This window comes from Myripristis murdjan, chromosome 6, assembly GCF_902150065.1.
Source record: "Myripristis murdjan chromosome 6, fMyrMur1.1, whole genome shotgun sequence".
Lineage (NCBI taxonomy): Eukaryota > Metazoa > Chordata > Actinopteri > Holocentriformes > Holocentridae > Myripristis > Myripristis murdjan.
The window spans coordinates 33,093,008-33,116,791 of record NC_043985.1 but is presented as its reverse complement, the minus strand read 5'-3'; the positions used below and the strand labels follow the sequence as shown (position 1 = coordinate 33,116,791).

At 45.7% G+C, this 23,784-nt stretch overlaps 1 protein-coding gene across 3 annotated transcripts in view; it reads right to left on the bottom strand.

Moving 5' to 3' along the window:
* Window positions 1-16,167, bottom strand: part of gpr37a (G protein-coupled receptor 37a) — a 20,041-nt gene extending 3,874 nt beyond the window's left edge. The window contains exons 1-4 of one of the 3 annotated variants that reach the window (XR_003928333.1): window positions 14,765-16,167; window positions 9,041-10,154; window positions 8,438-8,442; window positions 3,729-3,740 (exon numbers count right to left, since the gene is read on the bottom strand). Coding sequence is in view for 2 of the 3 variants with exons in the window: in XM_030053180.1 (XP_029909040.1) it covers window positions 9,327-10,154; window positions 14,765-15,736 (1,800 nt within the window). In the remaining variant the exon portion in view is untranslated. Of the gene's footprint in view, window positions 1-3,728; window positions 3,741-8,437; window positions 8,443-8,818; window positions 10,155-14,764 lie in introns of those variants that run through there. The other 2 variants (XM_030053180.1, XM_030053179.1) reach the window with 2 other exon arrangements.
* Window positions 16,168-23,784: the final 7,617 nt, after the last annotated feature.

Sequence of the window (23,784 nt, the reverse complement as noted above, 5' to 3'; positions counted from 1 at the left end):
CGGCTAGATCACCATGGTAACTTATGCTTAACTCATAACCTGGTCCCGACCAGGTTATGAGTTAAGTTTAACCCCGCCCGGATATAAAAGCGGCGCTATCTCACCATTTAACTCTTTCGGAGATGGTGTCACCGTTCACTGATGATCCGGTGGAGCTGGGAGCCAGGACTGTCCGAGGCTCATTACGGAGACAAAGAGTATTTAGGGATCGTGCGGATCCCTGACGATATTCTCCATGAGCGGTACAGATTTTCATCTGAGGGAATACGCTACATTTGCTCACTTGTTGAGCCAAGTGTCAGGAATGCCACGGATAGAAGTTGTGCGCTCACAGTAGGGCAAACGGTGTGCGTGGCGCTAATAGTATACCTGCATAATGCAGGTAGCCTTCACGTTTGTTATAAATATTCCGTTGTATCACAGACTTTGTTATAGTAGCCTACTTTTTTAAAGGAAACACCTTATGTAGGCTAATAACGGTGACTGTCACGGCATCCGAAGGTGATGATTGGACGGGAGCAGCCCGTGGTGATTCAAACGCACTCCAAACGCCACTTATTCCGATTTAGAAAAAAAGATTTAACAATTAAGGAACAAACATCAACAGAAATGGCTCCATAATTCTAGTTAAACTTCAAATGTAACAAACAATTATCTGAAACTACTGACAAGTGGCTCTAAGCAGCGTAAATAGTGGTCAAAATTGTCATGTAACCATGGTAACCACCGCCTGCTCCGTCTGACACTGCTAGACTCACCCACACACACCTTCAGTCACCTGACTTAACCTCAGGCTTTACCTACAATTCCTTGACAGCACTCCCATAAAGCTACTGAAGTTACATATTTCTAAACTAAAATTCATAATACTGAATGAATATATAGAATATAATGAGTCAGTGTTGACTTACACATTCACTCGGTCAGCAATTTTCTGCCAGCACTCCTCTCTCGCCTTATGTGCGGCCACAGTGTTGCTCTTAGCGTTAATTTTATTTTTAAAATTTCCATAGCTTTCCATGAGGACAAGCTGCTCCTCTTGCGTGAAATATGCAGCCCGTGAACGGTCCATTTTTCGTGGAAGTAGAATCATATGACGCCAAAACGCCCCCTTTTCTGTGAACGCGCCCAGAGCACAAAGCTGACAGCCGGACTGAACAAACCTTGATGAGAACCGCCGTCGTGATACCACTTAACTTTGACTGGAGCTTTAGGTTTTGTTGAGCCTGATAGTGAACACACAGCCTGGGGATGTTGAGCCTCCTTCGTAGTACAGCCCTCTGGAGGAGGAGGAGGAGGAGGAGGAGGAGGGAGCGTTTCAGTGTGAAAAAGTCCTGAAAAGCCAACAGTGCTGCTGCTTTTAGGAAAACTCATGTGGAGGACTTTATTGGGCTGATGGAAAACTGGAGTGAAGAAAGTGTGAAGGCTCTGAAAGTTCATGTTCATATCGTAGTGGAATGAATGGAAACCAGCGGCTGGAGGAAAGGGAGGAGGAGTGATGTGTTATCACTGTCAGGGCTGCCACGACTCGCTCACACACTTTACACGGTTGACCAAGCAGTTTCCAGTGAGCAGGACACACACCGGCTGCTCGGGGATCAGACCGCTCAGCTGCAGGGTGGAAACCAGGGAAGAGTCACACGCATGAAATATTCATGCCGTCACACAACGGAGCGGCTGTTGGTGTCCGGCTCCATGAGCGACACCACGGCTCTGTGGGCCGAGCGCATCTGAACACACAGCTGACGCCGAGCCGTCCTGAATATGGATGAGCAGGAACACGCGAGCCGACAGTAAATCCTGCTGTGCTCTGGAATCCAGTGACTCAGTCGACGGAACAAAGAACGTTCTGTCGCTCCGCACGTTCCAGCAGAAACATGCATGATTTTTGTTTTACATGGAGAACTGAACTTTAACATTTCATCCACAGAGAGGGCCTGCAGCTTCCTGTGTGCAGTGTGGGCTCATTCTGCATTCATGTTGACAGGCACCTGCACTTACTAATGTGAGATAGATGCCCAAAAGGCGTTACCAATATGGCCGCCAAGTGAACAGCCTTGGCCTAAAAGGACTTTGATAGAACTACATGAGTGCTTTCAATTCCAGTGAGCCGCCTACTAGGCCTATTGACCCTAGTCAGGCATACACCCGTAATTGATTATACAGTAACCTAAATGCATTATGTTTCAAGTCTAAGGGTGCTTTCAGACCTGTGGCCCGTTTGCTTTGTTCCGATTCAGGGGCTAAATCGATCCAGTTGTTTCGTTTTTCGTTTGGGGCGTTTGTGTTCACAGGGCAGCCGTCTGTAGCGGGTCAGAGCTGTAAACAAACGCCATGTGCAAACCAGCTGTACTCTCATTGGTCAGAAATTACCCCGAAAGAAGAAGTTTCCTCTTCCGTTCTTACCCGGAAAAAACAAAAACCATGGAGCATCTTCAGCGTGTGGCTAGTTTGTTTCTGTGTGTTTCTGTGGTTAATGTACCCAGTGGCGGTTCTGCCCATGTTGCCGCCCGAGGCAAAATTACTGCCTTGCGCCCTTTCGTGTTACTACTCCTACCTACTTTTTATATGGACAGAATCTTGTTTGAATAAAGAGCCACCGGCCACGGCACCGGTCGGCATCGGGCAGGCCGGCCGCGTCACCGGCCGGTACCGCGCCCACCTGGTCAGGGCTGCCGGATCTGACAGGTGAGCGGTGCTGATGATTTTTTTTTTTTTTTTTTGCGCTTGTGCTGCCCCCCACATGACATGAAAAAATGCCCGCTTCGCCCATGCCTAAAACCGCTACTGAATGTACCGGTGTTCTGTAACGGAGGAAAACATCCCGTTCTACCGGGAATCAAGACTGCGCAGGGAAAATAATATCATACTGCATCTACTGAGAAGAAGACGTGCCGCGACAAGGAATCGCCGACGAAGATGGGCTCTGACGCTGAACCACAGTTCTGAGTGAGTTGTGTCGGTTGCAGTGTCGATTCTGTTCTCACTGCAAACGAATCGCTCCAGGTTTCGAATGGAAGCGAGCCGAGACCACCTCTTCTAGGCGATCTCGGCCCGCTTGTTTTGTCCCGCATCCGAGCGCGATCGCTGTGCTCACATATGTCCAAACGAACCGAACTTTAGGGGGGAAACGCTCCCTGTTTCGGAACAACTGCTCAAAACAGGACAGGTCTGAAAGCACCCTTAATTTTGCCATTATAAGTCTCTTAAAAGTCCCCCGAAGCCGCTATTGAAGGGGTTGTTTTTCAAAATTTTCTCCCACGGGAGAATACCCTCAGACCCTCCAGTCGGCTCGGGCTTAAGCCTCGGATGTCCACAATGTCTGGCACCGCCCCTGGTCGACACCATCAGCTGGCTTTCTGTGACTTTTTGTTTTGAATGAATCTGAGTTTGTGTGTGATGGAAGCTGAGTTTTGCGTTTCTGCAAAGTTTTCTTTCCCCCCTCCCTCTCTCTACTGACTCCCACTTTAGTTTTTTTGGGTCGAAAACATTTAGTTTGTCTCTTAGTTTGTGTGTGAGTCAGTGGGTGGCTGTGGGGAACTCTATCCCACGCCGCCTCTTGGAACCCAAAAGGCCCGTTGTGTTTTGGTTTGTTTAAAGGTTGTGCAGTGCAGCGCCCCCTATCATTCAGGTTACACATTCTGGGGGCAACGTAACATAACAAAAAACATATTGGATATAGGTTTACAGTTTTGAGGCCAAGTTAAAAATGATTCCAGGTAGTTTACTGAAGAGAAACTCTGAGCAACACCGTCTGATACCACAATAAAAAATAAATAAATAAAAAAGGCAGAGTGGGTGGCTGTGAATCTGTGAGGAAACTCTGCTGGAAACAGCTCTCTGTCTTTATTTCATACCTCAGTTTGCATCCTAGAAGAGGGTCTGGTTGCCATGGTAACCTGGCTCCTCATGCTCAACCCCATAATAAGCAGAGAGCGGTTAGCAGAAGGTCAGTGAGCAGCTTGTTTAGCCGCTGTGCATCAATGTGCCCATCGCGCCATTGTTTCTGAATGAATGGGGCCGTCTAATTACTGCAGCCTCGTTAGCAAGACTGACACGCAAGCTGGGAGCCAGAGCCCGGCCGTGGAAAAAAAAACTAAAATAAAATGTCCAAAATCAGTGGGACACAGGAGACATCTTGTTTTTATGGAAAATCAAATTAAAAATGAAGTTATACCAGAACCTGAGCTCTAAATGTACTTTCAAAAATTCTCTGCTATGATGGAACCAAGACAAAAATCAAATGTTTTTTTTTTTTCCCTGGCCCTTTTAAAGGTAATTTATTCACATATGAACCCCAACAGGTTTATGGCAGTCAAACAGTGTTTAGAAATATTTAGAGGAGTTGTTTGAAGCTGCTGCAGTGTAAAATAATAAGCAGCTGAATCATGAAATACACAAACCGTCAAATAATTTCCAGAGGAGGAAAATAAGGAACATGGAGAAAGTTTTAGTTTCTTTTCTTTTTGTGCAGCGTCTGAAGAAACCTGAAGCTGCACATCATCACAACGTCACCACCTGTGTGTGTGTGTGTGTGTGTGTGTGTGTGTGTGTGGGTTTAGTGGTTTGTCCTTAGTATGAAATGCTAATGACGGGTGTCTGAATGCAGACCACACAGGACAAAATGTTAAATCATTTTCTGCATTTTAACGAGTTCTAGTTAATTGAATTAAAGCAAAAGCAAACCATTCCTCATTTTGCTGAGGGCCCCTTGGAAGCCCCTTAGGGACCCCTGGAGGTCCCTGGACCCCATTTTGAAACCCACTGGTTCAGTCGGCACGAGGCTGAAGGTCTGAGCGTTTCCTCAGGATGTCTAACAGTCGGATCAGCCGGAATAGGAGGAGGAGGAGGAGGAGGAGGAGGAGGAGGACCACCTCCCAACAGCAGAACGAGCACCTCAGCAGCTGAACACCTGCCTGGACACAAACCTTGTTCTCCTCCTCCTTCTTCTTTTTCCTCCTCCTCCTCCTCCTCCTCCTCCTCCTCCTCCTCCTCCTCTTCCTCCTGCGTCCTCTCCCTCTGGTGGGAAGTGGTCTTGGGTTTTTGGACTTTCAGCAGGTGTGTGACTAATCAAGCTTTGACAAAATGTGGTTGTATTGGTGGCACTGAGGCGGTGGGGCCCCAGGTCACACTCTGCAGAGGGCCCTGTGAAGGCTGGGGGCCAACTCTGCAGATACACAACAAAGCACCTCAGGTGATGTAACGCAAAGGTGAAGTAACAAGTAATTAATTACTTTCCACAGGGAGTACATAAGTAAAGTATTGCAATATATATATATGTTTTTATTATTAATGAATTACATCTAATGCATTACCGTATTGATCTGAATATAAGACTTTATTTTTTCCATTGAAAATGCCCTGAAAAAACGCCCTCGTCTAATATTGGGGGTCTACGCAAATACACATGTATTGTACTTGCATATGTTCCGTGCTTGAATACAGCACACTTCGCCCGCTCTGGCACGGTTGGAAGGGGTGTGCTCCAGCACGGTACGGGCGTTCATGCACGAGCACATGCACGGTCATGCACGCAGCGCGAACGTGGATACAACGTAAATCATGCAACTTTCCTCCTGCCTCCGCAAAATCATTTAATCCGCAGCGCGATTACCAGCGAATGGCCGCGTCGTGCAATCAATAATCAACCATGTTGTCTGTGTCGCTGTCCATGGTGCTGCTGCAACCGCGTATAAACAAAAGTTGATTGATGATAAAAGGTATATATGGCAGTCTGTGTGCGCCGCGCACCTGTCAGATCCGGCAGACCTGACTGGGTGGGCGCGGTGCCGACCGGCATCAGGTGGGCCGGCCGGTGTGCGCCGCCACCCGGCTGAATGTAGCAGCCAGCTGACATGCCGATCCAGCTGTCAGTTGGACGCTTTCTGAAGTTACCTCCGAAACTGTCAAGGTAAATAAACATCCCTTAACCCCTTAACCCTGGCCCTGAGTGCAATGTGAGACGGTGGCGGACTTTTCGTTTTCCCAAAACTGGTCGATTCAACGAGACTGACAGGAGGGTGTGCGATTTTGTGAATGAGAAACGTAGTGAAGGACTGCCCGTTACGAGGGCTGTGATGCGGCAAAAAGCACTTGAAGTTGCCACAGAGCTCAACACACCCCGCACTGAGTTTGAAGCTAGCATGGGCTGGTGTCGCAGAATGCGCATATAAAAAGTATATTCCCAAAAAAGGGTCTTGAAAAAGAGGGGTCATCTTAAAATCAGGGTCGTCTTATATTCAGATCAATGCGGTACTTTGTTTTATTTAAGGACACCAGCGCTGCATATCAGTGCCTGTTGATGCTGCTGCTGCCAGGCCTGCATGTTCATTATGTGGTTTAAAGGCTGTTTGTACCACCAAAGTGTTTCCAAACATGTATATAATGTCATAATATATTTAATTAAATGTTCTTTTTCTTAAAAGGTTTGGTAGGCCTATGTTTTAATGCATGTTTGTATCATCTGAAATTTCAGCTGTCCAAAACACCATCGGTCCTGAGGGGGTTGGATAATCTACTGTAATTAAAACCAGCCAAGTTAATTATCTTCACCTTTTTAATCTGTAGTACTTTCCTTATTTAAAAAAAAAAAACAAATATGACATAAGACGATCAGAATCATTCACTGGCAGCATCAGCCTCCCTCATCAAAATGTTCAGACATTTTGGGGGGTAAGCGGCAGAGTTTGTTGAGTGTTTGCTGACAGAGGGCGCGTTTGATGAGGCTGAGCAGCAGCAGAAGAAGAAAAGCGTCAGTATGAGGCTGCAGAAACCCGCCGGCCCTCTGAAACGCCTGGGCCGCAGCGCACTGTGACACCGTCGCTGTGGTACTGTGAGGCCGTGAAAAGCCAGCTGAGAGGCAGACTCCCGCGGTTGCCATGACAACGGGGGCCCAGGACAACGGCGGCTGTGTCCTCCGGGCGCAGCGGCGGCGGTGACGACACGATGGCGAGAGGACAGCTCAGATGGGCTGCTGAGCCTGACGCAGCAGCTCCTCTCCGGTCAGATGATTCCAGAGGAATTTCAGGCTCTCCTCGTCTGACCTGCAGCTCTTTTCTTTTCTTTTCTTTCTCAGTTTTTTTTTTTTCAGTTATTTGGTCAAATAAACCAAATGAAGCCCAAACTAAAGTGAACTGCAGTGTGTGCTGAGGTGTGGATGAGCTCTGTTTAAATTCCACTGATAGTCTGTCAGCTTTTGTACGAGTTTTAAAAAAAAAATCGTTTTGGCAGGCAAACTGTAACCTCATTATCTAAAGACTAAAAACTCAGTTCTGTCTGTTTTATTTATTTAGTCTTTCACTCATTCACTGTTGTGCTCGTTCTACTGTTTCTAATGCAGATTCCAACCTGCTTCAACTCACTGACACCCTACAGCTACTTCAGCTGCAACTACTGCAACTACTACTGCAACTACTACTGCAACTACTGCTTCAACTACTGTAACTACTGCTTCAGCTACTGCAACTACTGTAACTACTGCAACTACTACTGCAACTACTGTAACTACTGTAACTACTGCAACTACTGCAACTACTACTGCAACTACTGCAACTACTACTGCAACTACTACTGCAACTACTGTAACTACTGCTTCAACTACTGCAACTACTGCAACTACTGTAACTACTACTGCAACTACTGTAACTACTGCTTCAGCTACTGCAACTACTGTAACTACTGCAACTACTGCAACTACTACTGAAACTACTATAACTACTGCTTCAGCTACTGCAACTACTGCTTCAGCTACTGCAACTACTGCAACTACTACTGCAACTACTGCTTCAACTACTGCAACTACTGCAACTACTGCTTCAGCTACTGCAACTACTGCAACTACTACTGCAACTACTGCTTCAACTAGTGCAACTACTACTGCAACTACTGTAACTACTGCTTCAGCTACTGCAACTACTGCAACTACTACTGCAACTACTGTAACTACTGCTTCAACTACTGCAACTACTGCTTCAGCTACTGCAACTACTGCTTCAGCTACTGGAACTACTGCTTCAGCTACTGCAACTACTGCTTCAACTACTGCAACTACTGCAACTACTACTACAACTGCTGCTTCAACTACTGCCAGTACTGCTTTAGCTACTGCAACTACTTCTTCAATTACTGCAGCTACTGCTTCAGCTACTGCTTCTACTTCAGCTACTGCAACTACTACTTCAGCTACTGCAACCACTGCAACTGCTACTACTACAACTACTGCTTCAGCTACTGCAACTACTGCTTCAGCTACTTTAGCTACTGCAACCACTGAAACTACTACTACAACTACTGCTTCAATTACTCCAGCTACTGCAACTACCGCAACTACTACTACAACTACTGCTTCAGCTACTGCAACTACTACTACAGCTACTGCTTCAACTACTTCGACTACCGCAACTACTGCTTCACCTGCCACTACTATTGCCGCAGCTACTTAAACTATGACAACTACTACTTCAACTACTGCAACTACTGCTTCAACTACTTCAACAACTACAGCTTCAGCTACTTCAGCTACTGCAACTACTACTTCAACTACTGCAACTTGAATTGATCTAAAAAAATAATGAGCAATGCCCAGCACCGACTGCTGCTTCAGTTTGACCAGAACAGCTGAGAGGTTTCACTGCAAAATGATAAGAAACAGAAAAACAAGAGGGTCTTTCCATTTCTGAAGCTGCAACCAGCAGCTCTTACCATATTCCAAATTCACACTGGGGTTAAAAAACAAACAAAACAAAACAAAAAAAGAAAACATTGAGCTGGAGTCTGTTTCTTTTTTTATTAAAGTGACACTTGTTCCTCTGCTAAAAAAAAAAAAAAAAAAAAAAAAAGAACAGCTCCTCATCAGTACAGAATGAGCGGCATGTGCAGTGCAGTTTTCTGCTATCAAATGTACAGTGAATAAAAATAGACTTCCATAGCAAGAGAACTAGGTAGAAGTGTGAACTGATTCACCAGAATCACAAACAGCAAAAACACAAAACAGGATACGACACGTCACTTTCAGTATATTACCTCCATCTGACTCACTCACACGACCAAGAACATCCAGAACATCTCAAACACAAAAAAATAAACCAAATGTAAGACTGAGTGCAAATTCCAAAACAATACTGGTGAGTTAATAAAAAGATATTGCTATAAATCTTATAATATTCACTGTGTGTCTTCCCTCAGACTAGATAAGCTGTGTAAACAGGATGGACAGACTGGGCTCTGCCCTGCGGTAAAACCCAACGTGAACTCAGGAGTTGAATCATCTGTGAATGTCAGTTCCGCGCAGCAGCTCTGGTCCTGAACGCACCGCCGAGGTCCTCGGCTCAGCAGCGTGTCCCCACGGTGCTGTAGGGCGACACCTCCCTGCGCATGGTGCTGAAGGGCGACAGCTCCAGCTCGGTGGTCGTGCACTCGTTCTCGTTGTCGCTGGTGGTGGCGGTGGCGTTGGACCTGGGCGGGCCGCACTCCTCGCAGCAGCAGCAGCAGCAGTCCAGGAAGGCTCGGGTGAAGGGCTGGCACAGGCTGAACAGCAGCACGGGCGTCACCGCCGACTTGCAGAACAGCAGCATCTGGCTCACCAGGTGCAGGATGTCCAGAGTCCGCCGGGGAACGCCGGCCGCCATGTAGACGCTGATGATGTTGCAGATGTTCTCCGGGATGATGCAGAATCCGTAGAGGATGGCCAGCGCCACCACGGTGCAGTTCATCTGGCTCTCCAACTGGATCTGCTTCTTGCTGCCGCGGACGCTCGCCCTCTCGGCGTGGCGGATCTTGCGCGCGGTGACCAGCGAGCTGCAGATGGTGAACAGCGTCGGCAGGCAGAAGTAGCAGCCAAAGTACCACCAGAGGCGAGCGCCGTCGTAGGTCAGGCCCAGGACGTAGAGCGTGTCCGGCAGCTTGGTGGAGATCCGCACCACGCAGCGCTCGCAGGGCGTCACGCTCGGCGGGTCGCCGTCCTCCGTCACCAGCTGCCGGATCAGGAGCTCGGGCAGCGCCAGCAGCAGGGCGCCGATCCAGATGACGGCCAGCTTGGCGGCGGTGGAGGCGCAGTTCTCAATCATCTCGTAGTACATCTGCACGTTGGTGGCGGCGCGGAAACGGTCGATGCACAGAGCGCACAGCGTGAAGGTCGTGACCCCGAGGGACGCCACCTGCACGGACAAGACACATGAAATGAGACAGACGCTTTAAACCAAAACACCTCAAAATTCAATATATCACAGTTCAAATGTGACAGTATGTATGCTCACTAGTTTCACATCAAATATTATGTTATCTGACCTTCGTAAGGACATTTTTCAACAGGAAGTACATCAAAGAAAATAAGAGTCCATCTCATGGGGTCTTTAAGATTATTTAAGGTTATTCTAACTCACCATCTTTAAGTTTACTCTACTTCATTTTTTTATAGGGCAGTGAGTTTGCATACTTTTCAAGTTCAGCCAACTTTTTATATTTTACAGTGTGTTTGAAGAAAAACAAGGTTTGAACACTGAAGAGGAGACTGAGTGTATGTTTGTGCAGGTCACTGGGATGTGAGGTCAGTTGTTTACGTCTGCAGTGACATCACCAGGATCACTTCCTGTGTTTCCAGCCTGAAGGCCAGTGTGTCTCTGCCTCGCTGACAGACTGAATGTAAACTCAGGTTTGACACATAGCTGCCGCAAGACATGTCGACAGGCCCGGAGCCGCCGCCCACCCAGCATGCTTTGCTGCTCTGACCGCTCGATCAAAGCACTAATACACTCTTAAAAGTTGCTTCTCATCTTTTTTAACATGAAGCATTTCTCTTTCACGGAGGCGGTGTGAGGAAGACAGATATTTGAGGGTAAAAACATGAACCGGTCTATTTGTCGGTTGTTTTGTTCTGAGTGGAGCCAGCGGTTTCAGCAGTTTCCACAGAGTGGAGTGAGCCAATCAGAACGCAGCTCAGTTTTTATTCCTCCCGCCCCCATTTGACTGACACTTCGGCTGCACCTGATATACAGCCTACAGCCTTTCAGAGAGCAGAGCGAGGGAAAAACTGCGACGCTGCTGATATTTATCATGTGTTCTCTGGTGTGAGCTGACCTGCCACCTGCCGTTCGTCCCGCCCTTTTCACATTTTCCACGTCTTTTTTTTTTTCCATGACTGGAAAACAGATTTATTAAACTTCCAGGTTTTCAGTTTTGGTTTGGTTCAGTTTTGGTTTTGGTTTCGGTGAGCGACGCTCTCCCTACTGTTTCAGTGAAATCTGGTTTCCCCCCTTTAACTGGCAGCTTGTTGGCCTTCCTGCAGTGAAGGGAATCTGAGCCAGGCTGACTTGTACAGTCGAACACACACACACAAACACACACACACACACACACACACACACACACCCTGTCCGTCTGTTTAGCCTCAGGCAGGAAAACACTCTGAAGTGTTTACACCAGAACAGATTTGGTTTGTCACACAGTGTGTATCTGTGTGTGTGTGTGTGTGTGTGTGTGTGTGTGTGTGTGTGTGTGTGTGTGAGAGAGAGAGAGAGACAAGGAAAGTGTAAAGGAAGTGAAGAGAGCAGAGCGGAGCGGCTGCAGAAACAGGATGGAGCTCAGTCCAGGTGAGATGTACGATAAAGTGGTTTTATCTATTAGTTAAAAATTATGAACGCTCAGCACCACAACACACAGAGCATTTAGTTCAGTCTACGTGACACTGAACTACAGCAGCAGAGCATCGACGCAGCTTCTTCTTTAGTCAGATTTATTCTGATTTCTTTCAGCTGGATGATTAGAAAACACTGGAGTTGTGCTTCAGGAAGGGACTCTTATTTTGAAGCAGATCTTATTAAGCAGAATATTTTATTTAAGACCAACCTGGACTATAATCTGTAATTTTGAAATGAAAGAGTTGCAGTTGTATTTTTGTTGGGCTGGGCACTTGCACCTAATGCTTGTTTTAATATTCCTTTATTATTACCTCTACATTCTGTCCGTCTGTCTGTCGCGGGTCTGAAAAACTTCCCTCTGCACCTTTTTGCCCAGAGCTCCTGCATTTCCTGAGGCTGACCGGGCTGAGCCGGGTCACCTGGGCCCAGGTGTGTCGGGGTCAGGGTTACACAGAGGAGTTCATTATGAGCTGCTCCCCTTCACATATTGTTGGTGTTTTTATGTTTGTTAAGGATTTCTCTCTCTTGTAAAATAAGAAAAAAAAAAGTGTAAATAATAAAATAAATCCACTGCCCTTTTTGCTCTGACTTCTGCCTCCTGAGTTGTTCTTTAATTCAACATCTTTTTTTTTATTCAGTGCCAGACTGACTGAATTACTACAGACAGGATCTCTCAAATCAAGCAGCCCATTGGCTTTTTTTTTTTTTTTTTTTTTTTTTTTTTTTTTTAAAGAAGTGAGCTGAATCTGCTCAGGTTCCCGGGTTCACAGCTGGAAACACAGGAGCCAACAGATCGAGGCAGGAGAGCGTCCAGCCATGTAGGTCATCAGCCGAGACAAAGGCCGAGCCGCCGCTAAGCAGCTTACACAGAGAAAACCTGCCTTTGTGTCTACACTTGACATGACTCCTCATACACACACACACACACACACACACACTCCACTCTCACTGTAGCTGAGATCAGATTCAGGTTTTGATTCTCCAGCCTGTAAAATGTGGCTTCGATCTGATTTTTTCCCCCCTCAGTGTGATACAGATCTGACTTTTTGTAAACAGCAAAAAAAAAAAAAAAAACAAAAAAAAACACACTGAATCTGACATTTTCAGTTCTGGTTTGAGCCACTTTCGTATGAGCTCCTGAATCGGATGTGGATCTTAGTGCTGCTGATGTGACGCTGTGTGAACGCCCACATCAGGATTCATGATTTGTGTTTGTTTGCCCTGACCACACACTCACAGCTGCTGGAGCGTCTTTGCTTAACAAATGCTGGCAGAGGTCATATATTGTAAGATTCTTCAATCCAAACCTTTTTCACCTCCTGACCAGCTGGCAGACGGCCACCACACCTGTGTCACCAGGCAGACGGCTCCAGGAATGAATGCCTGCACCACAGCTTCATTCATAGAGGTGATAGATGTCATGTCAGTGATTTTTTCTTATAGCATGTATGCTTGTTGTAAATGTGAACACGTGAGCTCGCAGTAGACATCTGCTCACACTGCTCTCAGACGCAGCTCACACATAAAGCTGAATGTGAACGGAGCCTGAATGTCCCGTTCTGCCTCCACACCATCGCTCAGCGTGACGTTGAGCCTACGTTCACTGATTTCTGCTGGTGAAGGGATCTGAGTCCCGCTAAGCAGTCAACCAATCACCAGACACTGGCGTGTCCAGACGTGGTGACGTAGTTTTCAGTCGACACGGCAGCTGCTTGAGATGCTTGACAGAGCGGCTGATCAGCCTGCCAGCCCAGCCTGACACTGACACCGAGTCAGTTTGTTGGTGAAAGGGTTCAGAGCAAATGCAAGAAAAGCTTTATGTTGCTGATAAAAAAAACTTTTGGATAAATAATTCAGTGAAGTCGGGCTGATTCTAACAAACAGATCCAGTGTTTTTTTATTTTTTGGTTTTTGGTTTTTGGTTTTTTTTGTCTAATCAGTGACAAATTACGTTTCCCTCTAAATTTAATTCAGAAAAGCGGTTCAGTCGAATGGGAACGTCATGTCTGAGAGACGGAGCTGCCTCGTCCTGCTTCACTCTAATTAATCACAGCTCCATCTTTGATACAGACACTCCATTAAGAAGAAGGGGGGGGGTGTGTGTGTGTGTGTGTGTGTGTTTGGGGCCTAATCTCTGTCTGCCAGCCGCTTCTTACACTCTACTCCCTAATCTGTGTCCTGCCAGCCTGGATTGAGGGGGGATTGGCAGCTTCACACTCCTCCATGTTCACATCAGTTTGTTTTCCTGCTTCAGTCTCAGGTGAGAACGCTGTCACCTGAACCTGAACCTGAAAACTAGCCCAAAACACAAGGCATTGTGGGTAGAAGGAGGCCTCTGAACATCCTGCAGCAGCAGGACAACCATAACCCTTTTTTTTTACCTTCACTATTAAAGACAAGAATGAACTGAAACATACTATGTCCCTGTTAAAATAGAGAGACTGCACCTTTAAAAAATCACATCTCTGATCACAGTGGGAGTCTGAGGAGAGCATTTTCCCACCTAGACCAGGGATTCAAACCGGCAACCGGCAAGTAAAACTGCTGACTTCTCTGATCTTTATCCTACATAGTACATTCTATATTTTAAGAATGAGAACAACAACAGAACAGACGTGTTTTGAAAGTCGCTTGTTTTTCAGTTTTCTAACAGTTTGTTAACCCGAACACAAATCATTTCATTGGTTTGGCTTCCTCCTGAGTTTCAGTTTCCCATGTTGGTCTAAAAGCTACATCAGGTTATCAGAGCGCCCACTGCTCTCAGTTACAGAACAGCTGATCAGGTCTGCAAATGCACAGATGAAAGAGGTGAATCCACCAACAAATCAATAAAAGTGTCAACCAGAGCTTAAATGAATGTAAAATAAGTTGATAAATAGACAGATGATGACTGTGTTTTCATCTTATCTAAAGTGATTTATTAAGTTTTGTGATGCCAGGCTCTGCCCTCTGACCCCTGCAGGCCCTCAGCGGGTCCCTGCTGCATGGAGAGCCTACAGGTTTACATTTTCCAACCAAACCCTGAACCAGTTGATGTGAGGGTGGATCAGCTGCTGTGGAGTTTGTTTGCAGTGAAAACCTGCAGACTGACCTCCTCCACCACCCCAGCAGGTGAGGAGGAGTGCACTCACCTCCAGGTAGGGGATGATCCTGCAGGACAGCTCGCCCAGCAGCCAGTCCTTGGTCAGCTCGTGGAAAACCACCAGCGGCAGGCAGAAGAAGATCACCACGAAATCCCAGAGCGCCAGGTTGGCCAGCAGGGAGTTGGAGATGCTCCGCATGTAGTAGTTGTGGCAGACGATGCACATGACCGCGATATTCCCGATGATTCCGACGGTGAAGATGATGGCCGCGGTGAGCATGACGGCATACGCACCGTACGACTCCGCGGTCAGCGGGTAGAACGGATTCTTCACCTGTTTGCGTCTCGTCCGGGTATCCGGCGGGACGAACGGCGTCATGTCGCCAAAGTCCGGCACCGTGAATTCTTCATAGTCGCTGGTGTAGTTGACGGGGAGAGCGGTGGCTTCCTGCGCCAGAGGATCCGGCAGAGTCTCCCACACCGCCGCTGCCTGCCGCGGCGGCTCCCTCTGGGTGCGTTGCCCGAGCTCCGCGCTCCGTTTCCGCCGGCTGTGTCGCGCTCTGTCCGGGTTACAGATAAGTCCATTCCGGTTCGGCTGGTGTGTTCCTGCCTCCGAGGCCTCCAGACAGCCACGTCTTCTCCTCTGTGAGTCGCCGGCCACGTTTCTCTTCGTGCGTAAAACTGCCCGTCCAGCGCCGGCTGCCCTGACGCGCTGCTCTCCGCCTGGCGCATCGCTTTTACGCGCAGAGCGTCGAGACGTTTCTCTCCCCGGAGTCTCCCCTCCATCCGAGGCGTTCACAGTGTCCGGCCATGCCCTCACTGAGGCCTGTGCGCCGGCTCCGTGCGTCCCTCCGCTGTTCTCCCCGCTGACCGCACGCCACCTCAGGCTCTGGACGCTCCCGTCAGCGGCGGAGGGCTCACGGTGCGCGGTGAGAGTCGTCTTTGTTTGGTGCCAGTGGAGCTGAGCAACAGCCTCGCTGAAAAGCGACAAACACAGCAGCCTCAGCACCGCTGACAGCATTGTGTGTCTGTATCTAACCGAGGCGATAAAAGTGAGCTGAGTTCCAAAACAAGTTAAGCCTATCCATCTGTGGTTTCTAGTTTCAGTTGATAAATCAGAGATCGAAACCCAACCCGAAACTCAGGAAATCACAGTTTTGCTTCACTGCACACAGACAGCTCACGGAAGCTGCGGTAGAGCTGCCCGGTGCGCTGCGACCCACAGCGGCTCCAGTTTGGCAACGTCACCGAAAAGGCAAAACCGAGAGAAATGTCACTAAACTCCGCGTCACCGAGCTCATGGAGAGTCGGCGAGGAGCCGTGAAGTTGTCTGTAAGACCAACAACCTTCTATAAAAGCGCCAGAAAGGGCAAAAGTGTGGATCCGCGCAGGATGCAGCGGTCTGGTCCGCTTCCCCCGCTGCCCCGGGCGCTCTGAGGCCGGGATGGAAGAGAGATGCGGCCGCAGAGACGCTGGAGAGAGAGAGGAGCGGAGCTGAGAGGAGGAGGGAGGACAGGAGGGGGAGGGGGAGGGCGGGTGTCATCTGTCTGACCAGCCCAAGGGGGAAAAATAGTAATCCCGTAATAAACCTTAGAGGGAGTATCACAGTGTCACTGTAGAATTATCTGGGGTTATTTTGGTGCTGGACATGGGTCTAAACTGTCCAGCTGACTGAATCGGCTGAAATGTTCCTTTAATATTCCTAAAGTATCATTACAGAGACTGTACTACTCTTTATGTTGTGAGGTAGAGTGCCATTATATTTAATGAAACTCGTTTTGTTTTGCCATCTTGTTTCCTTCTGACTTTGTATTTATCTTTTTTTTCCTTTTTTCTTTTTTCTTTCTTTCTTTCTTTTTTTTTTTTCTTTTTTTTTTTTTCCAGTGTCCTGTAAGCCATAGGGCTGGGCACCATTAATGGTGCATGACACTCTGAGAAAAATGAAAACTAAACTAAACTAAACTAAACTACATGATGGCATTTAAATAGACTTTAAGAATTTAAATCCTATGTGTAACAGCCCACTTCAGCTTTTTGTGACTTTATCATAGCTGAACATATTTATATCAAAGCATGCATTCCTTTGTCCTTATAATCCAATATTTCGGTAACACTTTACAATAAGAGTACAACAATTAACGTTAGTTAATGCCGTAACATTAAGTAACAGGTAGGCCTAATAAACATTAAGTAACAGGTAACTAACTGTTAATTAATGCGTCTAAGAATCATATACCAATGCTGTTCATGCTAAGGTATTAATTTATATGTTATTTAAGGGTTATTGTAGATATTATTAACATTAGTAAATGCCATAATAATCATTAACTAACAGTTAATTAACCATTATGGCATTAATTAACGTTAACTAACGTTAATTGTTGTACTCTTATTGTAAAGTGTTACCAATATTTCTAACGGCAACGTCAGCTTACATCTGAAAGCTGACATTTGTCTTCGTCAGGAAAACAAGACAGTCACCAACTTTACAGAGACAAGAGACACAACTGACAGCATGACACTGAATGACCACAGTCACATCTCCACTTCTTATGAACACAGCTTCAAATCAAGGGTTAGCCTTTAAACTCACCACTGAAGAAAAACATGGAGGATGGAAATGGAAAATGGAAAACAAAATATGATGAGGTAATTAGGCTACAGGCACCACATACACACCAGCTGAACAGTATTTTCTGAACATTGTAGTGGTTGACATAAAGGATATAAAATGATTTCTAGTCATTTAGAAAGAATAATGCAGAGGAGTAATGCTGGGTGAGACTCTTGAGTCAGCTGGACTGTAAATGTCGAAAATCTGAGCTCCTGCAACATAAAGGAATTATTTCTTATCTGTCTCTGGCGTTTATTAGACTCCTGATCCAGTAGTGGAAGACCTACAGGTCAGTGGCGCCCTCTACAGGAAAGCCCTTTGTACTGCACCGACTGATTGGCCCTCCAAACAGCAAGCAGGCAGTATGAGATGTTTGTGAGGGGCCAGTAGGTTTCAAAGTGAGGTTCGGGGGACTTCCGGGGGTCCCCAGCAAACTGATGTTCAAATGCCTCTCACAAGCACTTAAGAACTGGATCCTCCAGCATCACTCATCTGACATTTTTAAATATATAATTTTTACAATTGTAAGTATGGTTGGATTGTAATTTATTTTTCTGTAATTTAGATTTTTTCAGATTACTATCTTGTAATTTTTTATTATATTTATTAATATATCATTATTATTATTATTATTAGTAGTAGTAGTAGTAATAGTAGTAGTAGTAGTAATTAGTAGTAGTAATATTATTCAAGACTAAACTATTCCACTATTCAAAAATCATAAGTCGTCTCATGACCCCCTGGGGGTCCCAACCCTTAGGTTGAGAACCACTTGCCTAGTCTGTTTTTTTTTTTTGTTTGTTTGTTTGTTTTGTTTTGTTTTGTTTTTTTTTTGTCTTTACAAGTGAGTCAGAAAGAAAATATAAACTTTTATTAGGAACCATATCTGATTTTACTAATTTTACATCCATCAGATTTCACCAAATTCTTGTTTTTAAAGTTTTTTGTTTTTGTGTCAACAGAGTGAGAGTGAGACACAAACCATCATCTGAATAAGTAACATGAAGAGCCAACTACACACTGATAGTAGAAATGAAAAACCTCCTTGTCATCGTCTTACTTCTTCAACTCCTCTTCCTCTTCCTCCTCCTCTTCCTCTCTGTCCTCTGGCGTCTGTTCTTGTCCAAACCAGCTGTGAGCCTGAGGCTCCAGCTCTGATTTGTCAGAGAACTCATTATCAAAAAGTGTTTTTGCACACGTAAATGTGAAAAGGCAATTGGCAAAATCATATAGCAATATAAAGACCAGTATCTGTAGTTATAATTTTGCTGGCAGTGTGTTTATAAAATGACAAACTGAGTGTGAAGCACCACCAGGGATCAGGATCTCGAGCAAACTGAAACCCTGTTCCTGACAGACCCCCAGTCTGCTGTCAGAGGAAACTTCCAGCTGTTATAACGGTGGGGGGCGTCCGGACACCAGGCTGATGATGGAAGGAGAGAAACAGACTGAAAAAGACTGATCGCTCACACAGTTTTAATTTTTAAAGGCAAAAAGGCAATAGGGCAAAAAAGAAAAGGAAGAAGAAGAAGAAGAAGAAGAAGAAGAAGAGGAAGAAGAAGAAGAAGAAGAAGAAGAAGAAGAAGAAGAAGAAGAAGAAGAAGAAGAAGAGGAAGAAGAAGAAGAAGAAGAGGAAGCCCAGCCTCTCAGATCCTGTCTGTGTTTTTATACAGAAGAAGAGGAACTAATAATGCTAATAATGACAGTGAAGTCTGGGTACAACATTTCAGCATGATAGTGACTTTAGGCACGCAAATTCCTGGATGATAATATTGTGATTCTGGGCTAAAATCATAGCATTTCCTTCTCACTAAATCTGATTCCAAAGTAGAATTAGATGAGGCTCCATGTGGCTCCTTGACCGAAAAAAGAAAGAAGAAAAGGATGTAGAGTTTTTTTTCTCATAAATTTATGACTTTAATCTCTCAGTTTTTTCTCAGATTAGTGCCTCCCTTCCCCCGGCTCTGTTACTTTATTTCCCCATAGTGGTTCAAATATGCCGTCGTAGAGGTGTGACATCACCACTCAACACCATGAAAGCAGCAGAAATGTGTTGGTGGCAGATTGTTGTGGCTCAGTCAGCACTGCAGTAAAGATTCTCCTTCAGGAAGTCCAGCATCTTCCTCCAGGCGTCTTCCTGAGCGTGGGAGTGCGGCGCCGCCTCTCCGCCCCACAGCATCATGACTGAAACCAAAACAACAGCAACACGGTGACTGGAAGAAGAAGCTGCTGACTGCCCAACCATTTTTGGGCAGGAAACCAAACGCTTCGGTTCACAAGGCAAATTAGTGTGATGTGGTGAGAGCAGGTGGTGGGGCCGGGCTCAGCACAGTTCTCTTGTTAGAGGAGCTTTTCAGGTTCAGAGGACAGTGTTCTCACCTGGGAAAACCACCTGAACTGAAGCAGGAAATAAACTGGGGATGATCAGTGAGTGTGTGTTCATTAAAAGGTTTTAAGGCAGGACAGAGGCAAAGACCCGCCCAACACAAAGACTCCACGAAGTGCCTTAGCACCATTTTCGGTACACCTACAACTTGATTATCCCGCTTACACCATGGTCATTTACACAGCTGATAATGAGTGAGCATTGACAGCTGTGCTTTTTGATTTTGCCATGGTCACATGTCTGGTAGCAGGTGACTTTAGCACACTGATCAAACTTTAGCCAAACTGCAATACATGGTTTTAATGCACACCTGCCAGCTAATGAGAAAAGAGTATTCACCCACATTATGGTTTAAGAACATTTATAGAGCTGCAACCAGAGATTATTTTTAACATTTTTGTTTTTTGGCATTTCTGCTCCAGTCAACAGCAACAGTAGAGAGAGACAGGAAAGGCAGGACGACATGCACCAAAGGGCTCAGGCATGAATCGAACCCGGGCTGCCACGGCAAAGACCCCACCCTGACACAGATGGACCACCAGGGCATCCTCAACCAATCATTATTTTCATTGTCTGTTACTCTGTTGACATTTTTTTGATTAGCACATGAATCTTTTAATATATACAATGTGAAAATAGAGTCAAAGTTATCAGAGTCCAAAGTGATGTCATCAAATTGTTTCTGTAGTCCAAAAACACACAAAATATTAATTATGCCCACCAACCAGGAGTTGGACAGGGTTTATGTGTTTTTGGATATTACTGAACGTTTGAAACATGAGGCTGCATGAGGCTTGGTGGAAGGTTGGTCACGGGACAAGGAGGAACTGGGGAAATACCTTTATTACCTTTTCACACTGACTGGCCAAAGGGGGTGAGGCTTTCGAACAGATTCACACAACACCATGAAACTTTGTGGAAAGGCTGGTAATCCATCAATTTCATGGCAGGCTTAGAGCACATGTGCCAAATCACCTGTTGGTTGGAATGAAAACCTGCAGCCTCTCACATGTGACAACATGTGTTGACACTTGTTGACACATGTTGACACATGTGCTTTAATACACTCAATGTGAAAAATAAAGCCAAAATGTCATGGGAATTATCAGAGCCCGAAGTGATGTGACAACACCATGGAACGTTGTGGAAAGGCTGGTCATGGGTCAAGGATGAACTGATTCATTTTTCACAGCAAAGGAGGGTGTAGCGGTGGGCCTGATGAACTCATCCTGAATATCCAACAAGTGGAACTGGCAGATCTGGACAGCTGCATCGTGTTGGCAGAGGTACGCACTCTACTGAGGGCCATCCAGCTTTATCAAACATCAGATGATGTTTGGCTTTTTCACTTCCAGTAATCTCTTAATTATTGCAGATCAAAAATGAGATAGTTACTAATTTAGAACTTGACACGACAAATATCAACATTGTGAAACTCAATGCTTCCTTCGTAAACACAGCACACACACACACACACACAAACACACACACACCATGGTTGACATACCTCTCTCCTTATGGAGTGGTGTTCTAAACTTGCTGGCCCGGCAGTGTGGGCTGTACGGCGGCTCGATCAGGTGACCGGTTCCGGGATACGACAGGACGGTCAGCAGGTGGCTGTTCCCCGCTCGCTCCATCATCTGCCTCATCTGGGAACATACAGTTAAAATACTGAATACATTCTCCTGTTCTCTGTTTTTTTTTTTCTTTGTTTACCACAGGTGGATAACAAAAGTATTTGTAAATTAAAGGATTTACAAACCACAACAAAGAGTCATTAACACATGGACACATTGCAGCCTTAAACCTCTTGATGCAGTCAACCATTCCACATTTATTTTACTCTTGAAAAAAAAGCTTTGCACTTTACCTAACATAGCAGGTACATTATAGCAGTGCAGATAATACAGATAATGCAGATACAGTACAGTTGATATCAGACTGACACTGAAAGGTTAGGGAAAGGTTTGTAGACTAATAATAAAAATAGATGATTACAGTCTTCTGACCGACTGGAAGATGCAGTAGGGCCCCTTCTAACCCATACCTGTCAGGGTTATTACAACTAACAGCATCCATTCAATGGTATGATAACATTCGGATCAGGTGTAGTGACAGTTTGCTTATATATTAGTGCTGTCTGACCTCAGACCGTCTGTCATGACTCAGGAACAGGAAACTCACATCATCTGCAGATTCAGGCACAGGCATGTTCTGATCATCCTCACCCACAACCAACAAGAGAGGACACTGCAGCCGGCCCACCTGCAACACAGCAAACATCCACTGCCTGTCAGTCATTTGGTGATAAAGTGTTATCATTTATGTTTTTTAGTGAACCCATGTGGCAGATACAACTTTCTGGCTTCTGACTAACAATTAACGTTACTTAACGTTAGTTAATGCCGTAATGCAGTGGTCCCCAAACTACGGCCCGCGGGCCGGATACGGCCCACCTCTACATTTGGCCAGGCCCCCTGAACAATACCAGAGACACATTATGATTTTTTTTCAGTCTGGCCACGCGATCGAGACTAATACACGCATAGAATGTGACAAGCCTACTGGAACCTACAAAAGGATTATAAGGAAGGAACACAGGAACTTTGAGAGGCTGCTCATATGAGTCATTTAAGCAGTGGCGGTTCTGCCTATGTTGCCGCTCTAGGCGATATTACTGGATGCGCCCTTTCATGTTACTAATCCAACCCCCCCGCTCCCGCGGCACCAGTCGGGTGCGGCAAAGGGGCAGCATCAGTTGGCATCAGGCGAGCCGGCACTGGCCGGCATTAAGCCGCTCACCTGTCAGATTCGGCAGACCAGACCGGCCCGCCTGATGCCGACTGATGGTACCCCGGTGCCACGGCATGTGCGGGTCAATATGGTAGTCTAGAAAACTGGCGAATTTTTTTCTTGTGCGCCCCCAAGTAGATTGCACCCTGGCCCACATTGCCCATAGCAAAAAGAATTACATGCATTTTACATGCATTTGATTGTGCACAGCACAACAGAAAGTTAATGTTCCATGGACTTTTTTTTCTGTGAAGAACCCAGAGAGGGTTATTTGGTTATTATTTATTTCATAAATAGTGTTATTATATATTTCCTGACTTTATTTTTTCTGTGAAGAACCCAGAGAGGGTTATTTGGTTATTATTTATTTCACAAATAGTACTATTTATTTCCTGACTTTTTTTCTGTGAAGAACCCAGAGAGGGTTATTTGACTTTTATTGATTTCATAAATAGTGTAATTTATTTAATTAATAGTGTTATTATTTATTTCCTGACTTTTTTTCTGTGAAGATCTCGGAAACGGTTATTAATATTTGGTTATGTGTGGCTTTCTGGAAAACAATAAATGTTTCCGTTTAGGCACCCCTGCGATCAACACACTTTTTCTGTTACAAACTGACCCCCGGCCCCACATCAGAGAAGGGAAAAGTTATGTGGCCCTCACAGGAAAAAGTTTGGGGACCCCTGCTTTATAAGGTCCAGGAAAACCTGAAAGACAAAGACTGACCAACTTCTCTCTCTCTCTCTCTCTCTCTCTCTCTCTCTCTCTCTCTCTCTCTCTTAATTCATGAGAACTGTCAGTGATTAAAAGAAGACAAACAAACTGTGTTGATTGTTGATTGTTTGCCTGATGAGAAACTGTGTGATTCTGTTGTTTGAGTGCATTGTCCCTTTATGTGGCTTCTGCAGAAACCCAGGCTTTTATTTTTGTGATTTTTTGCCATGTAAATAATCATTTTCCAGAAATTCACCTCACCACATGTGCTCGAGTGTTTACCAAGAGCCTCTCTGAGCCAGATGTCAGAGGAAAACACCCCGACAGGTTCAAACAGAGGGCGCAGGTGCCACCTGGTGGACGCCAGGCACACTGCAGCCATCAGTGACAATTACTGCAGTACTTCCATAAAGTTACTACATTACTACACAGTACTACACTGTAGAAAACCTTATTATGACAAAAAACATTCCTGCAGTATGTTTAAATGGACTCACGCTGCATCCACCACTGAGTTAAAGGTGCACTATGCAAAATTATTGAGGCTTAATTAACCTTT